Raw genomic sequence first — 19,282 nt, 5'->3', positions numbered from 1 at the left:
CAGAGGAGGTCCATGAAGATGATCAGAGGGCTGGAGCTATGGAGACAGGCTAGGGGAGACCTTACAGCAGCCTTCCAGTACTTAAAGGGGCCTTACAAGAAATCTGGAGAGGGACTTTATACAAGGGCATGGAGTAATAGGACAAGGCGGAATGGGTTAAAAGAGGATAAATTTAGATTAGATACTGGTTGGAAGTTCTGTACTGTGAGGGTGGCGAGACACGGGCTTCCAGAGAAGCTGTGGCTGCCCCCTCCCAGGCAGTGTTCAAGGTCAGGCTGGACGTAGCTTTGAGCGCCCTGGTCTAGTGGAAGGTGTTCCTGCCTGTGGTGGGGGGGGGGGTTGGAGCTAGATGATCTTTAAGGTCCCTTCAAACCCAAGACACTCTATGATTCTACAATTGCTTGTCATACACTCCATGCTAAAGATCAGTGCTATTTCAACTCTTTCAATGTTTCTTAGCCCAGTGCTGGGAAAGATTCAAAGTAAAGTAATCTTCCTTTTACATATAAACGGAGGAGGTAAGTCTGATTTTAAGACAGATCATTTTGGATAACCAGATAATGAACTGATCAAATCAGCCAATAGAACTCCATGTAAGTTCTGGAGGACAGCTGAGGGAAAGAGAGGATGACAAGAGACGGGTAAGGTCCAGAACTGGTAACCTCTTAGTCAAATCTACACCAACTGCGGCTGCTTATGCCCAACCACACATTTAGAAGCTGGTTTCATTAAACAAGACATTTTATATGGTCTACGGACAGTCATACGCCATTTTGTTGCTCCTCCCACCATGCACGACTGTGAAGAGCCTATCTTCTTGGTAACATCCTGCAGGTACTGGATGGCAGCTATTAAATCCTCCGTAAGCCTTCTCTTCTGCAAGTTAAACCCAGTTTCCTCAGTCTCTCCTCATAGGGAGATGTCTCTTGTTAGTCCCTGACCATCTTAGTGGTCTACACTGAAAGCACTTCTAGAGTGTTTCCTGCATCTGGGGGTCCAAAACTGGATGAAGTATTCCAGATGTGGGCTAACAAGTGTTGAGGGGGATAATCACTTTCCTCCTTCCACTGGCCATGGTCCTGTTAATTCAGCACAGATGTTGCTGGCTGCCTTTTCTACCCAGGCACACTACTGGCTCAATATTCCCTCAAAGGACCAAAAATTACATACATGCTAAACAAGCTATTACATCTCAAATACTCTGGTGGAAAAGACACCAAGATGAAGCAAGCAGATAGACAAAAGAATGCAACTGTAAACACTGAAGCTTGATCTCAAAAGCAGGTTCCTGAACTGCCCAGGAGGGGAAATACTGACAGTTTTATTAGAGAGATGCATAAAATGGACTGGAAAATAGTGTGTTTGTGATCCTTAGATCTGACCTTAAAATACAAGAAAATATTTCTTCTAAAGGTTACAGTCCTCTTTTTATGGTGAAGCTTTTATACACAGTTTATTGACTAAAGATGTCTTTTACTAAAAAGCTTAAGAAACAACTTTGTGTTCCCTTGCTATCAGCTGCTGTAACATTGATTTGGTCAGATAACTAGTGACTTGAAGATAATAAGAAAAGGGGAATGCAAAGCTAAGGGTGCCTCCCTGGAAGATATGCTTCCCCAGTCACAACTTACTGGGCTCTACACAGAGCTCAGTGTGTGCAATTCTACAGCCTGTGGTAAGCTGAGCTTCAGAAAAGATCAACTGGTCTGGTCTGAAACCTTAGAAGTCTGTAAATTTTAAAAAAGCCACAGAACATACTTGTATGCCTTATGACAAAGGAAATACAAGATTTTAGTTAACAAACACACTATTGCAAACTTTAATCCTACTGCATCTTGAAAAACACTGTAAGAGAGAACATCTCATTGACAGAAGGCAAAGAATCACAATGCAAACCTGAACTGTATAACTTATACTTGCAGAATACTAATGTTTTACACCTTCTAGTCATGTTAATGCCATATATTAGATTTGAGCTCTGAAAGCTCCTCAAAGTAAAAAAGAACTGAGATTTATGAAACTTTTCCAAGATGATTTATAATCATCATCTCTGCCTACTCCTAGCACTCTACTTAATCTTAAATGCTTCACAATAGAGCTTGTTCCTTCACCCTACCCCCTCTCTTTTTAAAGACAGAATCCAAGAAAATGTCAAAAATTATTCTTTAAATATTCTTATCAGGCATACTTTAAATTGTTTATCTTAGACATTGTTAAAACATGTGCGTGGCTATCTCAAATCGTATTACAGCCCAAAGTAAACTCTCAAAATCTAGACAGATAGGAACGTTTTTGTTCTAACAGAGAAATTTTACCCTAAAGAGACGAATGCACAGCTCCTACTGAGTTTAATGCACATTACATACATGTCGCTGAGGGCATAAGATATTTCCCTCCTACAGAGCAAAGATTTGATTTTTCACGTCAATTCATCACAAACCTGAGTGGAGGTCTTGGTGTGCATCAAATAATTTTTGAAATCTTTCCTCTGCTTTCAAAGCCCGAATAGTCCAAAGTCCCTGAAGGGATGACGACAAGTGGGAGAACACTGGACTTCTAGCTACAAAGGGAAATGAGAATAACTTAGCAATAGCTGAAGGACAACATTTAATTCTTTTTGTAGCACACTAATCGTTAATCCTACTACTTTATACTTAACCACACAAGTTACTGTACTGCATCCTCTTAGAATAAATATGCAGTGTTTTTAACCATAGTCCTCTTACTCAATTAGAACCAGTCAGACAGACAGGCACATTAATTTATACAAAAATGTCGTACGTCTTTAACAATAGCTGTCACTGAAGAAACTCTTTGAGCTTTATTAATGATATGAGGCACCCATGTTTGTTATTCATAATGCTTAATATTTCATATCATAGTGAAGCTACAGTCAAGCACAAGAGCCACATTAGGTCAGAAACACCGTTAGTATGTGCATGCAAGGTCCGAATGACCAGCAACTTAGCATGTTCTGAAGTAGCTTTACTTACAGGTAGTAAAACTGACATACCCAAAGTTTATCATTATGCAAAACAGGAGCTAAGCATGTAATTCACTAGTTGAATCAAAGCAATAAGGAAGTTATTTGCATAGAAAAGAAAAAAATCCTTGATGGATTGTCTATAAAATACTAGCATTTCACATAATAATAAGCAGGCTTTGAGCTAACATTATGTCCCGCCAAACTACATACTTGTGGATTCTAGACGTTTAATATCTCTTGAAGTGTCTAAGAAATATCGTCGAAGAAAAATGAAAAGAATAAATAGTGGAATTAAGGGGATGAGTATCCAAGGAATCACTGCCACAGCCACAGCCACCACACCAAAAATCTGTAGGAGAGTCTGGAGCACAATAGAAACAAAATAAAAAAACTCTTTGCCAGAAGAACTTAATTTAGAGCAAGTATAAAACTATTTAACACTACTGAAACACTTAAATATTTAAACATAACGACCAAACTTAAGAGCTGATACATTGTATAACATAAGCGACATCTATTTTTAAGCAACTTGAAGAATTTACAGTGATATCAAACCTGACTAATTGTGCAGTTTATGGTTTTCTTCTACATTACTTGTTCTTTAAGAAACGTCCTTACAAAACCAGTGGATTGAACATCAGCATGTGTCTCTGTGGAATATTCTGTGACTGCTCTAACGAAGTAATAGATGATTAATGGGCAACTAATCTTTAATGGACCCAAGCCACCTGGTGAATCAGGGATATGCTTTTCATTCCAAGTAGAAAGAAACTGTTCAAAGACTGACTTTCAGTTGAAAGACTTGACAGTTGGAACAGCTTTCCACACAGACTTGTAACTTCTGTATAAAAAACTATGTCCCATTTAGAAAGAAAACCCAGTATCGGACAAAGTGAGCTTTTTCATCCCAAAGGCCTGCATTGGGAAATGTTACAAATAAAATGTTAAACACTGCAAGAAACGTCACAAGAAGTTAGTTTTGCCAGGTTTACTTTAGCATATGAGATTCAGGATGGGGTAAACCTGAATTTACTCTTAAAAAACTATACATAATGCGGAATGAAGCTTTGTGGCTTAGGACAGTGGATCCTGGCCCAGCCTCCTGGGCTCTCCCATTCCCTGCAGACCGCTTGACAACCTTCATATCCAACTTCCAGGTTGAATACACTAAAAAGCATTATCTGCACACAGATTTCTTTCAGAACACCAGCTGTGTATGTATGTAAGTGTGGCACGCTGAAGGCAGGGTGAGGCCTTTTGCTCCTTAGAAGAAGAGGGGAGGGGAAAACCCCACCATAACACAGAAAAACCCGCCCCATACAAAACCTAGCCAACTGAAATTTTAGCTCAACACTAAGTTTCTGTATGATTTTCATTAATTCCTTAGAAATGTCAGTATTTTCTAAAGGATCTGCATTTTATGGACTGTAAAGGAGCCACCTTCTTCATCATTGCTTATGATGTACAAGTAGATTCCAGCTGAATTTTGTGGTCGCCTGATTTCTGGATCCCAAAAATTCACTAGTGGCCACTGGGTTCCAAGAATGCATGTATTACAGCAAAAAGGCTTCCATCCCTTTCTCTGTGCATCAAGTTGGAGAAGCTAAGCGATGTATCAGCTAAGGTCAGATAGCGGAGAGCTACCTGGACTTCCAAACACTTTCAATGGTAGTGCCTGTGAAACACTGCATTTCCTGTTATGCTTCCCCCCGCCCCCCATGTTCTAAAGCCAAACCAGAGCACAACTGTTTTCCCTACATCTGTTTCTTTTAGTCTTCTGGAGGCTTCTTTGGCTTTACCCTAGTTTCACCTGACAAAACAGCAAACCCACACACTTTACCCATTACGACTGCATGAGTTGGCACAATTTAGTCTTTGGCTCTAGGCGAGATCTTGGCTCATGATAGAGGATTTATCAGTGTAAAGCCCTGCATTTCATAGATCCTGAACACACATTATAGGGTCTCATAAATCTGTTATGGAAAGTAGCTATAGAGTAGGTACAGGGTAGGAGCTCTCAAGGAAGCTGCATTACCACTACACTGCTCATCTGTGGGTTAAGGTGCTGATGACATCATGCTGCCTGACCTTCTAGATACATGCAGTAGATTGTGAACATTTTACCTGGATTTCATAATGAGGAGGTAAGGCAGCAGCAAGAGTACACGGTATTTCACTTGCATCAATTATGCACATGCTTATGTCAGCACAAAGCAAAACAAAGCACCTTGACTCCTCACCAGCACTGGTGTCAGCCCTTTTCTACCTTCTATTTCTTCTGTGCTCCTTAAAACCTTGTAAACATTGAATTTTTACTGCAGGATGAGGAGAAAGGAAATAACGATTCCTGACCGCCTCCAAATCTTCTCCTGTCTAGATCACTATTTTCCCTAGCCGTTGTTTCCGCCAAGCCTGCCAACCATCCACACACTAGCTAATTTCTAAAGACTCCCTCACCTCCATCCTCATCAGCAAACAGAGACGGAAGTCCGTTCCTTCCGACAACTTACTCCCCAGTCAGATTTATACACCCGCTACCTTCCCCTTCTCCCTCCGTTACATCCTAGACAGTCACACTGAATTACTTCTGACTCCTCATACCATCAGCTGCAAACCTGAAGTGAAGCATTGAGGAAGATGCTTTAAGGAGAAGAATTCAAGGAGAATAAATGCTCCTTAACAAAAAATAAAGAAGCCAATCTGAACTTTTAGTAATGATAATCTACAATATGTTGCGAAGAGCTGGTAGGGGTGGAAGTGGGAGTAGAACTATTAGGATCCAGCTCATGTAAACAAAGCCTTGCTATGGCAAAAATACAGGGAAGGAAAAGATGGTTAGGATGACTAAAGTAAAAATCTGACACCGCCTTTGGAAGGAATTTTAGATGAGCCCGCACCACCTTATCATTATAAAAATTTATGATAGGGTGGATCAGTCGTGTGTTGGTTTTTTTTTTGAAAACCAAACGTGCATACAAATTAACTCTTAATGAAGTAGTCTGAAAGCCAGACACAACCATTTGCAGACTGTAATCTTGTAGTTATGGTATGAGGTAAGGTAAACGTTCTAGCTCCCGAGTTTCACAAGAGACAGCTAACCTCTTCAGCTGGAGACTGCCCCAGCTATGAGCAGGTTCCCTGTGTGCAAGCTGGGGGACCTGAGGTAATCAGCAGGCTGATGATAATGATAATAGGAGTAGTCTGACTGCTCTTCTCTCTGGAGACAAGCAGTGAGCTAGGTATTCAGTCTGCACAGCAAGAAAAGCTCAGGACTGGGCATCTAGACCTTGTCTAGGAGAATCAGCTTACAATTAAAAATTGCATCAAAGGCTAAGCAGGCAAAAATTCTCTACGTAAAAGACATATGGCCTACAGAACTAGCACCTTTAACTGTATTTCTTAATTTCCACCTTTACAAGTCTTCTGTAATGACTCTGCAGAAACTAACAACCAAAGCTTTTTTAAAAGGGAGCCAATTAATTACATTTGATAGCTATCTGCACAGTATTGGAACCAAGGACACCTTACACAAAAGACAACAGATGCACACATTACTGAGACTGAAAAGACCAGGATGGAGAAACCTAATTTGCTTCCCAATGGAGCTAGTTTGTCCACCTTCAAATTTGCTTTTGTTTCCCTGGAGAAACTATCCTCTCCCACTCACAGACTGCACATACCCTACAGTACAAAAACCCACATGAGCTGTTTCTGTTGAAGTCTTCCTCTTGCTGGAAAAAATGCCAAGAGATTTCCCTCATGCTTTGGTCAGTCACTCTGTTCTTGATTTCCCTCAGGAAATCTCCTGTCTTACTGGAGCAAGCATACCCTCCCATAACCTCTGGGGAAGTGAATGCTTTGATCAGCACATCAGGTTGTGAAACGTGTGTTTTCCCTTTATCTTCTGATGACCTACATATTCCTCATTCTTATAAGCGCTGAGTGACATCCTGGAGTTTCTACCTCAAACAGGTCTTGATCTAGGAGAATAAGGTATTCCTGTACCACAAACACACAACTGAAAACCATTTAATGCAAGAAAAAAAACCAAACCAAAAAAAACCCCAAAAACCTGGAAAACCATGGAAATTAAAAGCTGCAAGCTACACATTTATCACAAGCTTACATATATCAAAAGCTATAAGCCCTTCCCTTTGTTTGCAGAAACTGTAACATTCATATGTTAAAAATCTTATGACAAATTATTAAATGACTTCAAATGTCTTACAAAGTTGACAGCAGAAAAATGCAAAAGCAAGACCTAGAGTTCAAGATGTCTCATAAGAATGCCTAACCTTTCATCCCACAGATCACTGCCCCTCCATATCAGTTATAAACATAGCTCAGTATTTCAAATTTGGCTTAAGTAAGTCTTTGAAAAGGGCACCTGGCCTTCATGTACAACCCCATTCTGAAACCCTCAGATCTGCTGACACTTTGCTCCAGTGGGTACTTAAGAGTCCTTTATGTCCTCATGAAAGTAACCAGCAGACAGCTGTCTTCTCTCTAATGAGCTCCATGGAATCAGATCCTTGAGGTCTGCCATCTTCCTCCATAACTAAAAAAGGAGTTTTGTAGGGGACTTTTCTGTCTGTTTTTTTAAATGGACCTTACAGTGTATTTCAGCATCTCTTATAAAATATACACATAAAAGGTACAACACAGTCATGTGTCTGTAAGTTCTTGGTCTGCTCTGTCATACACATGGGTTTGACAGCTACAATACAGGACCTACTACCATAGGAACCACACCACTCTGGACTTGCAGCCAGTGACCTGTTAGGATCTCTAATGAACAAGTGGAGGCCAAGGGATGGGATTTGAGACTCAGAAACCTGAATATGGGAGTCTACATGTGACTTACACAGTGAAACTCCTGTCCTAGTTTAGCTTAGAAAGTGATTCATCTAAATTTTAAGTGGATACCTGGTGACCCTATGGCTGTCAAGAGTCCACTAATTGTATTGAACAGATGTACTCTGACTACAGCAAAGTAAGGACCTAAAGCCCAACAAGGAGATACCTGAATTTTGATGACTGAATCTGCAGCCAAATTCCACCCAAGAACTGCAGTGTTCCCTGACTGGTTTTACCAGTATTTAATCAGAAGTCAATACACCAATCCTGCTCCCACCCCCAGCTCCTACTCCTTGGACCCCAATATGCACTCCCAAGTCTTATATTAGCCCATGGACGCTGCCATGAAGCCACATGGATTTAATAATAGCAACAGCGCATACCCTGGATTTCAAGTTTGCAACCTTGACTGCATTAATTTAGGGCACTATCAGTCAGGCTGTGCTGTCTGAAGCAAAGCCAGGTCAAGAAACTACAAACCCCCACTCTGTTCATACTTGCTTGGCATCACCTTTCCTCCTCCTCCCCTCCCCCTTACTATTTCCTCATTGGCTGTGCCAAATAACTGCATGCACAATCAATCCCTAATCCAGTTCTGACATTCTCTTTTTCCTTGAAAACTTTACTGTATTTTCTAACATGCTTCTGCAAACCGGACTGCCTGGACTGATAGTCCTGCAGCTCTGTTAAAGCACAACTGCAAAGGCTGTGGGTTAAACTGGCACACCAGAGGACAAGCTCCCTCTGGGGAGAAGATTCATTGCAATGAGCAGATCAGAGTGATAAACATTTCACTCAGGCCAGCTGCATCCAGAGCAGCATATTGAACCACACTAGACATTTTTTGCTGGTTTTGTCCTTGATTACAAAAAAAAACCAGCAAACATCCAAATAGAAATCATTTACCTTTGTACCGCAATCCTCAGATATAAACAGCTCTACTTCATTTTATTCACTTAAAGTGCCTGAGTTGAGGCATGTAATCTTGTCTTTAAACCACCTTTCTAATGAAATTTATGAGTTTTCTTTTGGAACTAGTTAAAAAAAAAAAAAGGGGACATATGGCTGTTTGTACTGTTGCTTGCCTCAAACTGTCAGGAACAGATTTGGCTTGAGAGAAAAAGCAAGGAAGACTCAGGAGTACTAGAGAAGAAATGTTGCACATAACTCCAGTATTTAAAAGACATCTCGGATGTTGTTCTTTTCTGAAGCAACCAGTGATAGCAATCTTTGACAGGAATGGCAGCTCTCAGCCAGTGCTAATTCAGCTTTAGGAAAATGTGCATCCACAAGAAAACTAGGAGTACAAAGAAAAGACAACCAATGGACTGAAAGAGGAAAAAAAAGGCACAGCTGGAAAAGAAATGAAACCAGTAATTTCAGATAAACTGAGTGAAAGAAAAAAAGTAAGAACTAAATGCTGCTAGCTCTAAAAGCTTCAAAACCAGCAAGCTTGTCTTATCTCCTATAAGACACCCTCTCCTCTTCTGCATCCTGCTTATTTGCAATTAGTTGGCAAGAGGTTACCTAACTAAATCCATATGTCACTGAAAATGTCCTGAATGCATGTCAGATGTATCACAGAAATGTATCTGAAATTCCCAATCACATCCTTAATGCCAGTACCTTCTATTTGCTCTTGTCTCTTTAAGATAGTCTTTTTGTATCATTGTTTTTCCAAGCAAACAAGCATATACTTAGCTCCTCAGGGCAAATGTTTTCAGTGCCACCAACATGCTCATTCATTGACTTGGCACGCATTCTGCCATTAAGTTAGAAGCCTTAATATTTGTTTTGAGTTTTGTGGCAAACTGTGTCCAATTGTTCTTTAACAAGTGACCTTATATTAAAAAGGGTGTTTTCTTTAATACATTGGCACTGCCACTATTCTGTTGTATTTAAACAACATCCTATCATCAATAATCTCTTAAGTCTACAACAAAGGCTAGAAATAGGCCTCCTGGGCATCCTGGGCCAAGAGGCTTAACTAACTTATGCAGGTCTCAATCCCAATAGCAGTTCTCAAAACTTACAGCCCATATGTTGTCTGAGACTTCCAGATACCGATGCTTTAGAAATGAAGCCCAGGACTTCCTGATGCTGCCAGACACTCAAAATACTTGTCCTTTAAAACTCTGCATTACGTTCCTACATCATATAGAGGTTATTTTCTTTTTTATCATGAATTATCTTCACTCATGTAAGAAATTAGTTGCCAAGGCCCTCTGGCTACGGTAAAAAGTTACTTGCAGCTAATACAGTTTTTCCATGAAAAAAATCAAGCTTTTAGCAGAACCAAAGCTATGGTATTTACTTATGCATCTCTGCTTGCAGCTCCTGTTCATACACCCACTGTACATGGAAATCAGTACTGTCACACAAAAAAGGACAGTGCCAACTGTCTCATGGATGTCTGTGGACAATGTATTTTTCTATTTATGAGCAGCAAAAACCTGAAAAGGACCTTTAATTTGATTTTCTCAAATGCTTTTCTTCTGTTGCACCTTGTGCCCACTAGGCACTTCTGCACAAAAGCGTTCTCAGGTATTTGGGCAGCAAGGCCCAACTTTGAAATGAGGATCTATGTAATAGTGAGAGTTCCTCTTCTTAAGGTTGTAGGAAGTTAGTTATACCTTTATTCTGATCTGCCTATATAAATAATGTAAAAAGTTAATACATTTTTGTTGTTCAGCAGTGCTAAGTTTGTTGTCAACTCTTGTAAATATATGCAGTCCCTATATTCTTACAGCTATACCCTGACACTGTTCTTTTCCCAAGGAAAAAAAAAGCACACACACACACACACAAACTATTCACATAAACTATAGTGCTTTTTGTACCAGGACATGTGGAACACCTCAGATGCCAAGCACAATTTTACATGGTTGCTTGAGGAAACAGCATTAACCAAAGAGTGTAGAACATGCACACACACACGCTTTGCTTTTTGCACAACTCGACAGAACCTGTGAAATAGTACAGAAAAATGTCTGGCACCACCCAACCCTCCCAGAAACTACTTCTTCTCAGGTAGCGGAAAGCATCCCTTTCCATTATAGTAATTTAGCGGGTCTGTGACTCCAGTACCCCCCACCATTGCCAAGTGTGGCCACTTTGTTGGCTGTTCCACTCGCTTTAAGATTCCCAAAGCAATGCATTTTTTCTTATCTCATCTATCAATCCCTACTGCCAAATAACTGATAGTTTTAAAGGAAAATAAAGAATGGCTTGGCAATTTCTGCTCCCCTCCTACCTCTTAGAAGTTATTTCCAAAACTCTTCCCAGGCTACATAAGCCCAAGACATCCCCACTGAGCAGAGACCCTGATGAAATCAAAACATTTGATTCAACAATGGGTACTTTTCTCTTTAGTACTACTACAAATGGTTTATTCTCTACTTAGTTCTTTGCTCATATGTTTAGCACTTTACCAGCAGATGCCAATTCACCAATATTTGTCCTTGATCTTATCCACACCACAAAAAGCAGCCAGGTTCTCATGCTCTCCCCAAACACCATCTCCTATTGCTACTTCTGGTGAAAGACCACTGGCCTAGACAGACCACTGCTGTGACCCTGCATGACATTATTCAGTGTTCTTATGGTCTAACCTATTCACTTATTTGCTAAAATACTGTCCACTGTTCCTGTGAGGGATTCTCCATAGCTCACGATAGTATCTTAGCCTTTTCATTCATGCTGTGCCCATTTTTTTCCAAATGTTTGGCAGAATTTTGCTTACCGCAGATTCTGCTGCCCCATATGTTGCAGTTTTGCAAACTCTGTCTTTGAGCTATTTGCACTTTCCTGCCCCAGGCCTCTAGTCCTCCATGGTCATAATTCCGGAGCAGCCCTGCATCCTCCCCAGGAATACCTCATTTTCAACTGCATGACCTTTTCTGCTCAGCCAAGTCTAATTGTTTTGCCAGAAGTCAATTCTGGGTCTTTCAGCAACTTTAAAAGCTTTGTTCTACATTTGAACTGTGGGCTCTTCTGTTAAAAGCAGTATCAGCTCTTCAGTAATGCAGCTCTTCAGTTTTAGAGCAATTAGAATCTTTTAAGCATTTTAGTATTCGTTCTTGCTATTTAAAATACACGATTCATATATTTATTTTTAGGTGGAATGAAGTAATGTTCATATTTCTGTAAGTTCCACAGCGGCCCTTCTGCCCCAGTAAAATAAAGACTATGAAAAATGAAGGACTACAACACCAGCTATCCTGAAAAATAAAACTACCTTCTGTTCTTTTCTGGTCATACTCTTTCATAGCAGATATGCAAAAAATGTTTTTTAGCCTGTCTTTGGTTTTTTTTTCCTAACTTCTCCTGAGCTTTGCCATTACAAAATACTGCTTTCCTAGTCAAAATAAACTCCTGGCTGGTAATTCTTTAGTACTACATTCTGCTCAGTGATCATGCGGCTCCGGGAAGTTTAACAATGGCCTGACGCTTTCAGCAGTCATATTTTAACTAACCAGCACCAGTTTCTCACCACCACCATCAGGTTTCACCTTGTTCAGCAATGGTTTGCAGGTACTGAACCCAGTGGCATCTCAAGAAGTAAAAAGAAACTTCCCTGGTGAAGAACAAACATTATTTACTCTGGCCCATATATAATCCCTTATCCATGCTGTGCATGGACCATCAGGAAGACTTTCCACAAGTCATCAGGAAGACATTCCTTTACACAAACCATCAACAAAGATGCACTTACCAAAGTAAGTAACTGATACCAGGTCTGACCCCAAAATCCAGACTTTCTATCAGTGAGAAAAATGAAAAATTATTTTTCTCAGTCTTAAGATATTTTCCCAGTATTATGTTATGTTTAAGAGGAGGACGGACAACTGCATCAGGTACCAAAGTGAGCACATTTAGAAGGGAAAATCTAAACCCATTATTTTAGCATACGAGTTGCTTTCATAGTAAGAGCTCTGCTTATTTAAACATTAGACTGATTTCAAAACCCAATTAAGAAAAACAGAAAGAAAAAAAGATTTAGGGATATAACTGTGCAAGAAAATGGACTCACTCAGCATCCTGTTCTTCCACAGTGCAGGAACAGTTATTATCAAGCCTGTGAAAGATCCTTCCTTTCTTAACACACACAAACTTTTACTATTTCAAGGATTCAATCAAAATGAATAATTTTTTTTTTAATTATACAAAACTATCCTGTAATGCAGCTATAAGCTTCCCAAAGACATGTGACATTCAGTTCCCAGCTGAACTGTCATCTTTTGCTGTATAAACCTGCCCATACTGCAGCTTCTACCTTCTGAAGAACAAAATCACAGAATCACAGAAAGGTTTGGGCTGGAAAGGACCTTAAAGGTCATCCAGTTCCAGCCCCCTGCCATGGGCAGGGACACCTTCCACTAGACCAGGCTGCTCAAAGCCATGTCCAGCCTGGCCTTGAACACTGCCAGGGACGGAGCATTCACAAGTTCCTTGGGCAGCCAGTTCCACTACCTCATCTGGAGTTTTCAAATGAGCTGCAGAGTTCACCAGACAGCCATGGTATCAGTTTCAGCAAGAAAAAAGTTCTTACGTTCTGCATGAGATGCACACATAACCCTGGCAAGCACATTCCTATGAGATACAGTCCTTTTTTTGCTAACGACAATTCCTTGTTCCACATGTTTGTTTTGAGCATAAATATGCATAATGATTTAACACACACACACACACACCCCAGCTATATTGCTTAGTAATTCAAATTACCTCCAAGTTTCTCCCTCCTTCTTGAATCAAAAGTGAAATCTCTGGAAGTCCTTTTGCTGAACAGTGAAATCCTAATTTGTAAGCACACACTGTCCTATCTACAGCGTATCAGCAGTTTAAGGCAATCTAGATTTGTACTTATCACCATTTGGAACAGGATTGTTACACTGTTATGACTGACAGCAGAATTAAAAGATTTCTAGCTACTGTGAAGTGTTAGAAATGTTAATGATCTTCAGAAGTCTTAAGGATAATCATCAGCTTGAGCTACAGATGTGAAAGGCTGCAATAATGCTTAAAAACTCAGGTAAGTACCTAATAATAATAATAACAGTAAAGAAAAATTCCACTTTGGCACCAAAAGCAGAAGTAATATAATACAGAGATATAGACCAAAAAGAAAAGGAGAAAACTGCAGAACGTAAGTTCACTGACATCAGAGTATTTATTTGTCCTCCTTCAGAGTAAGAAAGGCAACAAGAAAATATCTTCCAACAGATACAAAGAGCCCCAAACAAATGGAGTCTCTCTCTGGAACTTCTCCACCATAACCAGAAGGGGAGAAATTTACAAACCACACAGAATGGGGGCACATCACTGGACCTCCACACAACTATCCTGCTTTCTAGTAGCTGAAAATGTCTTGGGAATAGTCTGATAAAGAAAACAGAGAAGCCAATTCGGAGAAGAGACTATGGAAACCTGACTGAAATTTGTACTTACAGGTTTCAATCCAACGTACTAAACTACCACAAGACAAACTACATTTTTGTCTTCCTACCACTAAGCCGCAATCTGCTTAAAATGTTAGAGAAATGACAAGGAAGGTTGCACCTTACAATGCTCATGTGCTCTAGAAAAAGAAACAGAGAAGACAGAATTCCAGCAGGTGAAAGCTAGCTTTGTTTTTCCCCAAGTACTATATTCAAAACACCAGTACTCCACACGTCATTGAGAAAACAGAAGGAATAGCCCAATTACAAAAGTATTACCTACATTTACCTTATAAATGGAAAAGTATGGAAACAAAGAGGAAAATGGTCAAGAAAAACAGGAAAAGCAGAAAAGTGGTAAAGGAAACATAAGGAAGCAAGAGGGCAAAAGGTAATAAAACCACATTTTCCAGTATTACTTTATCTGCTTTCCCATGTTAGGTATGGGGTTGCATCTTAAAATCTTATTAATACCAAGAAAATACAAAACCTAAGAAAGTTACATATTTAATTTTTGTTACTGCAATGATACCTATGGCCTTGACATTAATACGTGGAGAATGACATGCGTACTTGTTCTTACAAAAATTCTACACACAAATATAAATAGGGGAAAAAAAATGGCCTGAGGGAAAGGATTGAGCTTGATTACATGACTGCTATAATGAGAACAGACCTTTAGCCTTCCCTAGAAAACGAAGGTCTGTGTATAAACAGGAATCCAACTATCAGCAGCAACTCTAGACTTCATGTGTTTTATCCCATGCACATACCATCAACCTGAGTAAATACGCAGTCCATATGATGCAAGACACTGACCCTTACATTCAAAGAAATCAATGACAGGTACAGCATAAAGACCAGCAATAGCTTTGGCATAGATTATCTACACTGCTGGTCACCATCAACAAGACTAATTGGCTACTGGGACTTAACAATCAAGGCATTCAGGGACAGTGGAATGAAAGGTCAATAAAGAATAGCATTATTTAGACAACTGACTGTGCTAAACTCACAGCTCCTGCATGTTGGTCTGGGAGACACGAGCACAAACCTAGCCTGATATTCCTCCTCAACCTTCCACCCTGCTTTTTTCTGGGGAGAGGGAAAGGAGAGGGAAGGGGGAGAAGGATGATGGTGATGACCAGGAAGGCAGGATGGACAGTCTTTACTTCGTTCATTTAACAATAACATGTATAACCTTCTGTATGTAAGCACATACAGAATATATCAAATGACTACACTAAAAAATAGTTTTAATAATAATAATAATTTTAACCTTTTTTGAAATTAAAATTCAAAAGTAACCAATGAAAAATATATACCACATTATTTTTCTTTACATTTTAACTGGTCTCTCATTACCCACTAGCAAAATGCACTGTACCATGCTTCTTGGGAATGTGCAGTTAGAACATCAGTTCTGCAGACAGAAAGTGACATGAGATTTCAGTAGTCAAATGGCACCAGGAAACTGTTAGGGTTTTTTTATTATTTTATTTTTTGTTTAAACCACAGCACAGCTGCAGAATCCTGTGATCCAACCATCAAACAAAACTACCAGGATTCAGCAGAAGCAAAACCAAAAGGTGTTTCCAAGATACAGGTCTGCTCTATGTACCAGGCTAAAGAGAATATGCTGACATTTAACACAGATCCCACACAAATCTCACAGCTGTTATTTTCTGACAGCATATTTATGATCATATTTTAGTTGCACCCATGCAAACACACAGAACAAGCTACTACTAAATGAACAGAAATCTCTCTTAAAACTCACACATGCACACATACACACAAAACCTGGCTAAAGTGGAATAAATGACACAACAAACCCCCAGAACCCCACCTCTCACAGAAATCGCAAAATAACGTCATTGTTAAACTAAAAGATCCTGGAATTCCTTCTACACACTTTCCCTGACATCTTCACACAAAAAAATGCAGGGGTCAGTGGTACCGAAACAAGGGACAGCAGTTCCACTCTTGTGCACATACGAAAGCAAGTGACCCAAGCTATTATTCCAGTCTGAGGCACTTTTTGTTCCTAATATCCAGATGCAGCAGCTTTTATTTTCCTTTCTTTTCTTTTTTTTTTTCCCTTGAAAAAAGAAATGACTGGGGACACCTCCTTCACATTTTCCTTTTCTTCAGCATTTTCACTTCATAAAGCTGCAGTCAATGTGTTTTGTGTGTAGTGAGAAGGGAATGGCACATTCAGTGGTGGTCTCAGCCACAGCCTACATTGGTGGCTCAAGTAGTCTCAGGATTAGGTCTTTGTGTGTGATGAAAGGATATGAAAAGTCAGTTATTTAAGCTCAGTCAAGCTGTTGATTTTGGGGAGGAAAAAGGTTTTGCAATTCAGTTTTCCTCAATAAATCATTGCCCTTTTTCAAGATAGTTCACATGTTCACAGTATTCTCCAGCAACAAAACAGATCATGATTTTTTTCCCCCCTCAATCCAGCATAGGGTAAGAAATCAAAATGAAGGGGCCATCACATTCAGTTACTCAAATTCACTGGAAACAAAAGCAGAAAATCAACTCTGTTAACAAGTAATAATATCACTGAAGAATTAAAAGGGCAAGAAACTAGAGAAAAAAAAATCCCTTTAAAATTTATCATAATAATTAACAAAACTAAAAATAAGTCTGAAATATATTTCACTGTCTTATATATTCAATCAGTTTACACATACAATTTTCAACCAATAGTTTTATCAGTTTGGGTACTCATCCTGCATCACCCAAGACCACTATTTAAGGATGTTAAGCCTCTGCAGATCTATCTCAAATCAAAGTGAGATTCAGGGACTAAAAATTAGCCTCATTTTGATGAGTTCTCAAAAACAGGGCATCCAAAACACTGGCCACTTAGGAACATCTGGGCTAATGTACATAAAATACTATTAAGGATACTGGACTCTTAATTCCCAATACTTCCCTGTTAAATTCTTTTATTCTGTTCCTCAGCTGACCTTTTCCTGATTTTATATAGTGTGTTTTATTAGTGCTGCTTTGAGCTAGACATTGCTATGCATTTTAACCAGGATATTTTAAACTACAAGCCCCACACCTACCAGTGAAGTCCACATCAACAGAACCTTGTACTCCCACAGAGCTTAAGGCAGCAGGAGGAACAACAGTTGGTTATAACGCTGAGTAAATCAGCTGGTATTTTCAGAGAAGTCTAAGAAAATCAGAGTAACAAAATCCCAGTTTTCTTATATGGCCCCTGAGTTCCTTAACTCCCTTTGGACTTACTCATAAGATGATCAAATTTGTAACAAGGGAGCATTTCTGCAATTATTTGGGTAGCTCTTTGAGGCTGCTGTCAGGCCCGCCCTCTGATTAAACTAACAAATACATGAATAAAGCATGTGTATCTACATGAAGCAGATTTTTAAGTCCTCTTAGAAAGTTCTAAAGCACTGTGATGGCCTTCACACAAGTGACCCCTTCACCTGAGGAGATGGCAACTTAGTTGGAAAACACCTGCCAGAAATCTTTAACTCAGAAAAAAGAAATCAAGATGCAGAACTGAGGTTAACAGTACTATGGCAAGTAACTAAAAAATATGTTAGTTCACAAAGAAACCCAAACATCATCTTCACCAAACAAGTTCATTCAGCTTTCTGACTATCTGAATCAACCCACAAACATTAATTACTACCTGATTTACAAACATATTGAGTGCCATATTTGGTTAAATAAATGAACATAGCATTGCTTTTTATTTTTTAGGAGATCTGGTAGGGAACTTTACAGCTAGCCACGCTCCATTACAGAAGACAAGGCCCAGGCTTAGGCTGCATACTGTAAAGTGCATATTTTTATTTCAATGACCTTTGAACTGGACTGTATGCATACAACTAAAGATAATCTCAGTTGCATTACCTAGCTTTGGTTTCTTTTCAGTTTCTATCCTTCAGATCTACTTACAGAGCCCTGTTCAAAAGCCATGTAGTCGAACACAGCCATACATGTGTTCTCATAAAAGAGACTTATTTTTTATTTATAAATCTTGTGGCTACAGCAGTAATTTCTACAAAAAAAGACAGTCAACTGCACTAACATGACATGTGTCATATACTGCTGAAATTCATAAGTTAAAAAATGACTGCCTTGTTCTGGTGAGGACAGCCCCTCCTGCCCCCAGTCTCTTCAAAGTAGGTGTGCTATATTTTAGTGCACTTAAAGAAAGGATGGCATTTAAATTTAAAGGCAGTGAGAACTGCCACTTTGGGAGTTATTGCAAAGCAACAGTTTTGCAAACTCTAGACAAGACTTTCAGAATACACAAGGTCTATGATGCATTTTTGTGCTTGCCACGTACATTTTATTTTTGCCGTTAACAAGTAAGTGTACAGTAACTATCTACTATCTTGAAGAGAACCAACTGTTTCTTCTTCATTGACCCAATGGAAGATGCAAAAAATTCAAGTCTTTTAGCTGAAAGAATTTTCATCCAGTATAGCTGTCTAGACTCATCATGCTCATTATGACTGCAGTTCACTGTATAAATCTTATTAGGCACTCTAAAAAGAACACTATCAATTTTTAGCATTGCTTTAAAATCTCTACTCAGTGCAACTATAAAATTTCAAAACCAGTAGATTTTATTTATCTGTAGGTATTTAAATGGGTTGATCTTGTAGGTTTTGGGTGTCCAATCACACTGTGTTTATCTGTGCAGAAATTATACACTCACTTGCCAATACAGTAAAAGGGTGGAATGCTTCACAATGATCTTAGCAGTAACTCAGAAAAACGACCACTTCTTCAATGCAAATCCGCTCAAGAAAAGCTTCTACACACAAAGTAAGATGAACCAGTTACTGCATTGTTTATTAAGTTTCACTTGATTTCTCCTGACAACCATTTAAACAATGAATGTTGGGAAATGTCTCTCAAAGAATCAGCAACAATGGCTGGGATCAGGGCTTTTGTATTTAGCTAATACTGTTTTTAGAAAGGAGAAAATATTTCTTCCTGAAGGGAT

At 39.3% G+C, this 19,282-nt stretch overlaps 1 protein-coding gene across 7 annotated transcripts in view; it reads right to left on the bottom strand.

The window, feature by feature from the left end:
- The window catches only part of ABCC4 (ATP binding cassette subfamily C member 4 (PEL blood group)), a 152,809-nt gene that overhangs the window by 44,606 nt on the left and 88,921 nt on the right, over positions 1 to 19,282 (bottom strand). For 5 of the 7 annotated variants that reach the window (XR_009747376.1, XM_061476243.1, XM_061476242.1 and 2 more), the window contains 2 exons: positions 3,197 to 3,347; positions 2,441 to 2,560 (listed from right to left, as the gene is read on the bottom strand). Coding sequence is in view for 6 of the 7 variants with exons in the window: in XM_061476243.1 (XP_061332227.1) it covers positions 2,441 to 2,560; positions 3,197 to 3,347 (271 nt within the window). In the remaining variant the exon portion in view is untranslated. Of the gene's footprint in view, positions 1 to 2,440; positions 2,561 to 3,196; positions 3,348 to 15,753; positions 16,608 to 16,627; positions 16,801 to 19,282 lie in introns of those variants that run through there. The other 2 variants (XM_061476246.1, XM_061476247.1) reach the window with 2 other exon arrangements.

This window comes from Pezoporus flaviventris, unplaced genomic scaffold (genome assembly GCF_033815535.1).
Source record: "Pezoporus flaviventris isolate CSIRO_AGI_PZ_B2104156 unplaced genomic scaffold, CSIRO_AGI_Pfla_v1 ptg000095l, whole genome shotgun sequence".
NCBI classification, from domain to species: Eukaryota; Metazoa; Chordata; class Aves; order Psittaciformes; family Psittacidae; genus Pezoporus; species Pezoporus flaviventris.
Note: the sequence above shows the minus strand (reverse complement) of the source record. Positions and strands in the feature narration are given on the sequence as shown.